The 8,237-nt window shown below is 52.6% G+C and overlaps 1 protein-coding gene across 1 annotated transcript in view; it reads left to right on the top strand.

Moving 5' to 3' along the window:
* The window catches only part of UROC1 (urocanate hydratase 1), a 41,658-nt gene that overhangs the window by 14,891 nt on the left and 18,530 nt on the right, over nt 1-8,237 (top strand). The window contains exons 7-14 of the mRNA XM_013004537.2: nt 847-913; nt 1,003-1,146; nt 2,466-2,554; nt 4,756-4,818; nt 5,048-5,227; nt 5,714-5,811; nt 6,558-6,630; nt 7,550-7,671. Of these exons, the coding sequence (XP_012859991.2) occupies nt 847-913; nt 1,003-1,146; nt 2,466-2,554; nt 4,756-4,818; nt 5,048-5,227; nt 5,714-5,811; nt 6,558-6,630; nt 7,550-7,671 (836 nt within the window). The remainder of the gene's footprint in view (nt 1-846; nt 914-1,002; nt 1,147-2,465; nt 2,555-4,755; nt 4,819-5,047; nt 5,228-5,713; nt 5,812-6,557; nt 6,631-7,549; nt 7,672-8,237) is intronic.

The following is an 8,237-nucleotide window of genomic DNA, read 5'->3' as shown; positions in this document are numbered from 1 at the left end:
GCTCCGCCATTCATTCCTGTGTAACCTTGAAATGTGGCGTCTGGATCTGGGAAGAAGGGACAGTAACAGTTCCGGCCTCAAGGAGCTGTGTGAGAATTAGGTCAAGGACAAACCTTTTCCCCCTGGCACCGGAAGGTGGGATTAGCTGCAGGGTAGAGTTCTGGAGTGGCTGTGAGCCCCACCAGGGGGCATCCCCTTGGGGAGCACATGGTTCCCTGAGAGGGTCAACTGGGGCTGCCTCGGGGTTGGAAATGATATTATCACTCTTCTCATAGGTGATGGTCACACACCTGTGAAGGTTAAAGTAACACATCCCGGTGTTTCACAGGAGCAAAAACAGGAGTCAGAGTGATCCAGTGCCTTCCTGGCCTAAACTATGGGATAGGCCCAGGATTCAGTGCAGACCGTGGGAACAGTCTAATCTTAACCCACAAAAGTCCATCAGGCTGTAACCCAGGGGATAGGGTGGGCTTTGCCCCTACCCTTACACAGGAGTGTCTAGTTGATAGAATCCCACACCATCACACTTAAGTGAAATTACTGAGTTGGAGCATTTACACCCGTTCAGCTTTAGTAGTTAGGACCCAATGTTTCCCAAATTAGTTTTTAACCAATAATAGTACAGTATTTAAGAGGGGTGGGGAGTCTGTTTGTAAAAGTTCTGGAGGGTGGAAGGGACCAACTTTGGGAGACTCTAGTTTTATCTCTAATTTGTTTTTTTAATAAGTAGGCTGTGTTCCTGTTAATTAAACATTAATTTCAAAAGCATAAAGTGCGTGGCTCCAGAGAGCTGCTTGTGGTTGCTGGGCTCACTCGTGTTCCTTCTGTCCTCTCTGTGGTGGGCAGGTATGGCCAGATGACAGCAGGCAGCTACTGCTACATTGGTCCCCAAGGAATTGTCCACGGCACAGTGGTGAGAGGCGCTTGGGGTGCACTTTCTCTTGGGGTGGGTCCTGGCCTCAAGGGTGGGAGGTGGGCACTTCCAGCCTCTTCTTTCCTTAGCTCACCCTGTTGAACGCCGGGCGCCGCTACCTGGGCCTCGAGGACTTGACTGGGAAGGTCTTTGTCACCTCTGGACTCGGCGGGATGAGTGGAGCCCAGGCAAAGGCTGCGGTCATTGTGGGGTGCATTGGGCTGATCGCAGAGGTGAGTCTGGGTTCCTGACCTTTCTTCTTTGTCTCCTTCTTTCCTTTGTGTGGCAGATGCTCTCTCTCCTCTCTCCCACTTGCCCCAACACCGATCTCTCTGCTCTCAGTCCCCTGTTTGCCCAACACCCACCCCTCTGCTTCATGCCTCTTCCCTGCCATCTGTACCCACCTCTCATCTCTCCTGGCCCTCACGCCTCTCTTCCACAGACCCTCCCCGACCTCATTGGCTGGCAGCATCGTTTCTTCCCTTCAGTATGCCCATCACCTGGCATTGTCTAGTCCCGTTGGTTGGTCTTCCAACACACTGTCCCCTTCAGAGTCACTTTCCTGTACCTTACCTTATCCCCCAAACCCAGTACTGTGGCTGAAACACGGAAGGGAGAAGACAAAGGTGTCTGACCCTCCCCAGCTCAAACCACTCCTAGGAGTCAAGTTGAGAGGCAGGCATCTCTCTTCAACTGGGGCAGGGGGCTTTCCCCAAGGAAAGGCAGGGCGGGAGGCGGTGAGGCGCTTTGAGACGCGGCACGGTGATGCTCCCTCGGATGGTTTTGCTGGATTGGCACGAAAGCCTGCCATCCTGTCCTAGTTGTTAGAAGCACCTTTGGCTGCAGGGGACAGAACACCTCATGCCAGAACATCTTTCCTCTGCGATCACCTCTCCTCTCCCCCTTTGTTCCCCCATCATGTTCTTTCTTCACTCCCCCACCTCTCTCTCTCCCTCCACTTCGTCCAAGACCCACTTCTCTTTCCCCCGCCACTCCCCCTCATGCCTGGCTCTCCTCTCTCCTCACACTCCTCTTCCCCACTCACCCCAACGCCTGTGCCTTATCTTACACAATCAGGACCAACCTTGCCAGAGACCCGTGTGCTTTCCTCATAAATACAGAATGGCTGCCCCAGCCATTCCATCTGCAGTCCAAGCAGGAAGAAGGGAGGGGGGTGAAGGGTTAGTCATTTTAAAAGGAAAGTAGGAAGGAGCTCACAGAGCTCTTCAGAAGCACCTTCTTTCATCTCGCCGGTCAGTACGGCGGAATCAAGTGGATGACTTTATCTGCAAAGGTGGCTGGAAGCCGTGGGAAGGATTGTTGTGGGGGGTTTCCAGGTGGTTTATCTCCTAGGGCTGAGCACAATGTCCCCTGGCGAACTCTGGGTTCTGTTAATAAGGGCAGAAAAGAGAATAAAAAAAGAGGAGGTAGCTCATCATGTGCCCTAATACTAGACACACGAGGTGATGGATGTGGGCAGTGCCACCTTCCTGGGTTGAAAGGGAGACCCCCTGGGTATAGGTAACCAACTAGCTGTGTCTTGTGGTCCCAGGTGGATAAAGCAGCCCTTATGAAGCGCCACAAGCAAGGCTGGCTAATGGAGGTGACTGACAGCTTGGACCACTGCATCCAGAGACTCAGGTACAGCTTTGAACTCAATCCAGAGCACAGACACCTGAGCTTGTCTGTCCCGATGGAGGGTGAGATATGGGGCAGCTCTGAGGGGGGACTTGGGTAATGCCTGGAACCTGGGCACAAGCAGATGCCCAAGTCAAGTCTACAGTAGAGATAACACAGGAAGGACCTTTCAAAGTTCCTATTTCTTGTTCAATTGTTCTTCTAAAACTTTGATTCCTATTATTGCAACTGTGCAGAATGTCACTGGATAGTGTATGTTTAGTGGTCAGACACTGACACTGATCGATTCTCAGATACTTCTCTGAGTTTGCCTGAAAAGTGGCCCCCACTTTCACACAGAATAGGCCTTATTTTCCTCCCAGCTGTGGGGCCAGCAGCCGGCCCCATCCTGGTACAAGGGAGGGAGGTGCCCCTCATGTTTTCCCTTAATGTGCCCCTGTCAGGAGTAGCCAAGTTTTCGTTTGGAAACCTTTTCTTGACTTTTTGTAGTAGTGGTTTCCTACGGTATGGGTCATTTTGTGATTGACTAATTTTTCACTCAGCATAAAGGCCTCCAGATTCCTCTGTGTGATGAGACGTTTCACAGACCTGTGCTCTTCAACATCACTGCATTTCCATTGTGTGTTTAGATCAGCGTTTGTGGCTCCATTCTTCCACTGATGGGCGTTTAGATGATTTTATTCTTGTGTGTGTGTGTGTTTGAGAGTAGTGCTGCAATGAATAGGGGTGTGCACACATCTGTTCATGCTACAGCTCTTAATTCTCTAGGAATATACCAAGTAGAGGAATTGCTGGGTCATGTAGCATTTCTATGCCCAAATTTTTGAGCAAACGTCACACCACGTTCCACAGTGGTCACACCCTCGTGCAGTCCGGCCAGCAGTGTCTGAAGTTCCAGCCTCTCCACCCGCTCACCAGCCTTTGTTATCTGTTTTCGTTTGTTTGAGCTTTTCCTTGATTCTAGGGTAAATGACATCTCATTGTCAGTCTAAGTTACGTCTCTGGAAATGTCTCTTTCTTATTGCGATGTTGAAGTTTTCTATCCAGTTCATTTTACTTTGTTTTTCTATAAACTTCAGAGACCAACCCTTGTCCAACGTGCCATCTCTCAATCGCGTTATCTCCCGGTCCCTTTACTTTGAGGCGCAGCCAGAGTCCTGTTTGGGGAAGATGCATTCAGGTCGTGGGTTTCGATCCTGGCAGCAGTTGGAATCACCAGGGAGCCTTAAACCTGGCTTAAGGCTCTAGACACAGTTTCAAATGTGCACAGCAGTTGAGAAGATAACATGAGAAGAAATTCCAATGGCCTTCCTACATTTTTTGACAGTGATCTCTCTAAAATATCACTTTGAGCTCATCGTACCAAAACTCATTAAACAATTCTCAAAGAACACTTCATTCATGATAGGAGAAATTGGAAATTCCTTGTGTGGCATTGAAGGCCTTGCCCGATGGGAATCTTGTCCATGCTCAGGTGTTTTGGCATGTGGACTACACCCTTCCCATGCATACACACCCATTTCCCAAGACTGATACTTTTGTCACCTTTAAACATCGCCTTGCATGTGTTTTCATCCCTGCCACCCACATAAAGTCTGGACCCAAGTAATTCCTGCTGTCACACGTACACATGCACATATGCACGTCCAAGAGAACATGCCATATACCATATTCACATGCAGGCACACATGAACATGCACACACATGCGTGTGCACAAATGTGCACAGAGAACAAACTCAGTTCACGGAGGTCTGACCTACTGCTTTAAGGCCTTAAGCCAACTCTCTTGTTGAGTTCCCGACCACTGAGCAGGGGAAGACTCAGCTGAGATTTGAATTCTAATTTTTGACTCCTTTCTTGGTGAATTTTCTAATTTTCAAGATCCCTTTCCGTGAGTTCTTGAAAAATTCCCATTGTCATTCTAAGAGCAATAACCCTAATTCCATAAATCTCCTGGGGGTGATCAGCATGATAATTCATGTCATTCTCCCACCTGCCTTACAGTGTGGAGTCTCCTGCTCCCGTATCATTGCTGACTCTTGACACCGGTGCCGCACTAACACAGGAGACTTTGCGGAGCCAGTTGGGCTTTTAGAACAAAATCGTTTTGTGTTCGATCTGTATGGGTGGGAGTGGAGGTCTGTCCCCCAGCAGCTGTGGACAGGTGTGACAGGGCAGTGTGATCTCATCTTGTACCCTTTAGGGAAGCAAGGAGCAAGAAGGAAGTGCTCAGCCTTGGCTACCATGGTAACGTGGTGGCTCTTTGGTAAGTAGGGGTGAGGGCTGGATGTGGCAGCCTTGGGGGCTCCAGGGGACCCTCTTGCCTCTCAGGGCTGAGCCTCCTTGCTTGAACAAACCCTGCTCTGCTGGCCTGCTCTTTCAAGGGGAAAGCCCAACTAGACACGATCTCTGAGAATGGACCACGGGCTGGCAAATGTGTTGCAGCCCCTAGCTCATCACCCCCTGCCCTGTGCGCATGCCCCTGTGTTCCCCAGGGAGCGCCTGGTGCACGAGCTGAACACAACGGGGGAGCTCCTGGTGGATCTCGGGTCAGACCAGACCTCCTGTCACAACCCCTTCAACGGAGGCTACTACCCGGTGCAGCTCGGCTTCTCGGAGGCCCAGAGCCTCATGGCCTCCAACCCTGTGGCATTCAAGGGCCTCGTGCAAGAGAGGTGCTGTGCCCGGCTACTCTGTGTGTGTGTGTGTGTGTGTGTGTGTGTAGGCGTGTGTGTGCCCAAGAACAGGCTGACACACGCACATATGCTGTGGGATGGGGGAAGCCCTCTGGCGAGAGCCCCATTCCCTAGTTGCTAGCTATGCAATCTTGGGCCAAGCCCTCGACTTGATGGGAGTCATGGGGACTGGGGGGAGAGCGGGGAGGGGATAAGTCAAGAATATTTGCAAAATACCCAGTGCAGCTGCTTCTGCAGTAGGAGCTTAGGGAACACTGATGGAGGTGGACAATGGAGTGGGGCGGTTGTCAGAGAATGTGCGTCCAGGGGTTGGCCAGCTCATCTGGAAGGCCAAAGAGGACTAAGGAGCTAACTGGCTGGGAAGACTTGGGGGCTGACGTGAGTCTGCGCAGGGAGGAGAGAGCTTTCCAGGTGATGGGGCAGGAGGGCACAGGGCATTGTAGCTCACAGAGCTTTTCCTTGCAGCCTGAGGAGACAGGTCTCCGCCATCAACAGGTTGGCCCAGGAGAACTTCTTCTTTTGGGACTATGGCAACGCCTTCCTCCTGGAGGCCCAGCGAGCAGGTGAGAGGAGCAGGGTGGCCAGGAGCGTGGGGACGCCAGTTCAGGGAGGCTCTGGACGTGTAGTGACGCCTTCTCTCAGGGAGAGAAGTCAGGGTCAGGGCCCAGGAACCAGGGCGAGAAGCTTTCTGGTGTCTCATGCCTCTCCCTGGGTCTCCGGGAAGCCTGTGCAGCCAAGCTCTCGGACCCTCCGTTTCTTCATTGACTTTCACAACAGAAAAGTACCCTCAAGTGACTGGGTTCGTGTCTCAGACCACATTCCAGTGTGCCAGCCTGCAGCCTTGCTGGTGTGCTTTATCATAGCAGAAACATGTTTGTCGAAGGTACAAACAGATACACAGGGACGTCTCCCTTCCAGCCTGTCTGCTGCGCTCTGCTCCCTCTGGGGGTGCTCCCGAGTGCTCAGTGTGAGACAGGTTTGCATCTGCAGGAAATTGTGCATCCGCCCCCCTCCCTCCCCCTTGGTCACCCACAAAGGGCAGCACATCAGGGGCCATTCTGTACCCGACTTTCTTCTCTGCTGGTGCTTGGAAGAGATGGGGGTCTCCTTCCCCTCTCTGGACTAGAAGAACTGCGTCAGCTTCCTATGCCCTCTTTGACTACCAAACCTTTCTCATGTGTGGCTCCTGTGGGGGTGTGGTGACGTCTATGTGTGTCCTCATGGTAGGCAGCCCCGCACCCTCGCTGGGGGCCCGCAGGCCTGCTGTCTCTGACATGCAGGTGAATATGCTTGGGTGATGTGTCCACAGGAGCTGACGTGGGCAAGAAAGGGGCTGATAAGACAGAGTTCCGCTACCCATCGTATGTCCAGCATATTATGGGGTAAGTGAAGGGGTGGCGGTCAGATCCAGGGCATCCAGTGCCACCCACACCACAAACCCCGGCTTTGGTTCTGGACAGTAGGTTGGGAACCTGAATCTTCTGACCATCACCAGGGCTCTTGCCATGAGACCTGCCCAGTGTTAAGGTGATTTCCACCATCAATTGCAGGGGAAGAGAGGCTGGAACATGGAAATGCCTCCCCCCAACCCCCCAGCCCCAGGGCTCGTCGAACAGGGCCCCAGGTGTCAGTAGCAAGCTCCCTCCTGAAATGCATGCCTCAGACCTAAATGGGGCCTAAGCTGCAGTTGGAATCGGTGCAGTATCTTGGGGTTTGAGTGGAGCTTGAAGGGGAGAAAGAGGCAGAGACAGGGAGGCTGAGGGAGGAGAGGAGGACTCACGAGGTGAGAGGGGATCAGGAAGAGCATGGAGAGGCCAGTTATATGAGGCTGTCTCTCGAATGTGAAATGTGCAGAGACGTCCCAAAGAGAGAGTATGCTGACAAACAAACTTTCCCAGTCACCCTTGGTCTGTGCCCCAGGCTCAGGCTCGCTAAGGGGACACAGCAGATGTGCAGGGTGGGGTGGTGGATACAGGTGTGGAGCAGCCAGGCCTGGACTGTGGTGATTCGGGACCACTGGAGGGGCTGGGGGAGCTACCCTATTGACCAGCCTGGCCTGGGCTGAGTTGAACTTCTTGGTCCCAACCAATGTACAGCTCCAAAGCTTAGTCCAATTTTGGGCTAAGCGCCTTGGCACGAAGTCTAGAAGTGGAAGGTCCCTTTGATACGGGAGTTCACACACTGTGGCCCCCACCCACTTGGTCTGTAGCCTCAGCTCTGGAGTATCTACTAATCACCCTCTTTGGATCACAACAATGCCAACGAGGCGTTCCCAATGTGATAGACTGTTTGTCCTTACAGGGACATCTTCTCCCAGGGGTTTGGGCCTTTCCGCTGGGTATGCACATCAGGGGATCCTCAGGACCTGGCTGTCACAGACCAGCTGGCTACCTCTGTGCTAGAGAAGGCCATTGCTGGTGGAGGTAACACCATCAGGGGCTGCTCATGAATGGCGATTCTCTAGTCTTGCCTCCTTGGAGAGTGTCTCCCCACACAAGGGCCCATCCGCTGTGGAAAATTCTGCCCTGTACCCCAAACACAATGGGCTTTGGGCATCTGGAGGGCACTCGGTGGGCTCTACCAAGGAGCGGTCATATTGAGGGGGTTGTAGAAGAGCCTAATCCCCAAATGTTACTCTGAACCTTTGGCCCAAAGCTTCTCGTTGGCAACAGTGGGTCCTGATTCTTTTATTATCACCATGATATTGTGCGGTGAGGGCTGCAGGCCCACATTTCACCCCAGCCTCTGTCTAGCCAGGACCTCTTGGTTTAAAGGGGCAGTCAGGGCTTGGGTCAGCAAAAAGTCACATGCAGGGTACCCATCTCTGAGCAGCCACAGACCCAGTGTATGATGTTCCCTTCTTGGGCCCAACCTCCTTCATCACAGCCCCATCGGACCCCGTTATGGACTCATCATGACCCCACATGCTTCAGTCACAGACCCATCACGGCCCTTATCACTCCCCACATCATGCCACCACCACAGCCCT

Source organism: Echinops telfairi, unplaced genomic scaffold (genome assembly GCF_000313985.2).
Source record: "Echinops telfairi isolate 266 unplaced genomic scaffold, ASM31398v2 ScPeMD7_31;HRSCAF=116, whole genome shotgun sequence".
NCBI classification, from domain to species: Eukaryota; Metazoa; Chordata; class Mammalia; order Afrosoricida; family Tenrecidae; genus Echinops; species Echinops telfairi.
This window is presented reverse-complemented; position numbering and strand designations above follow the sequence as displayed.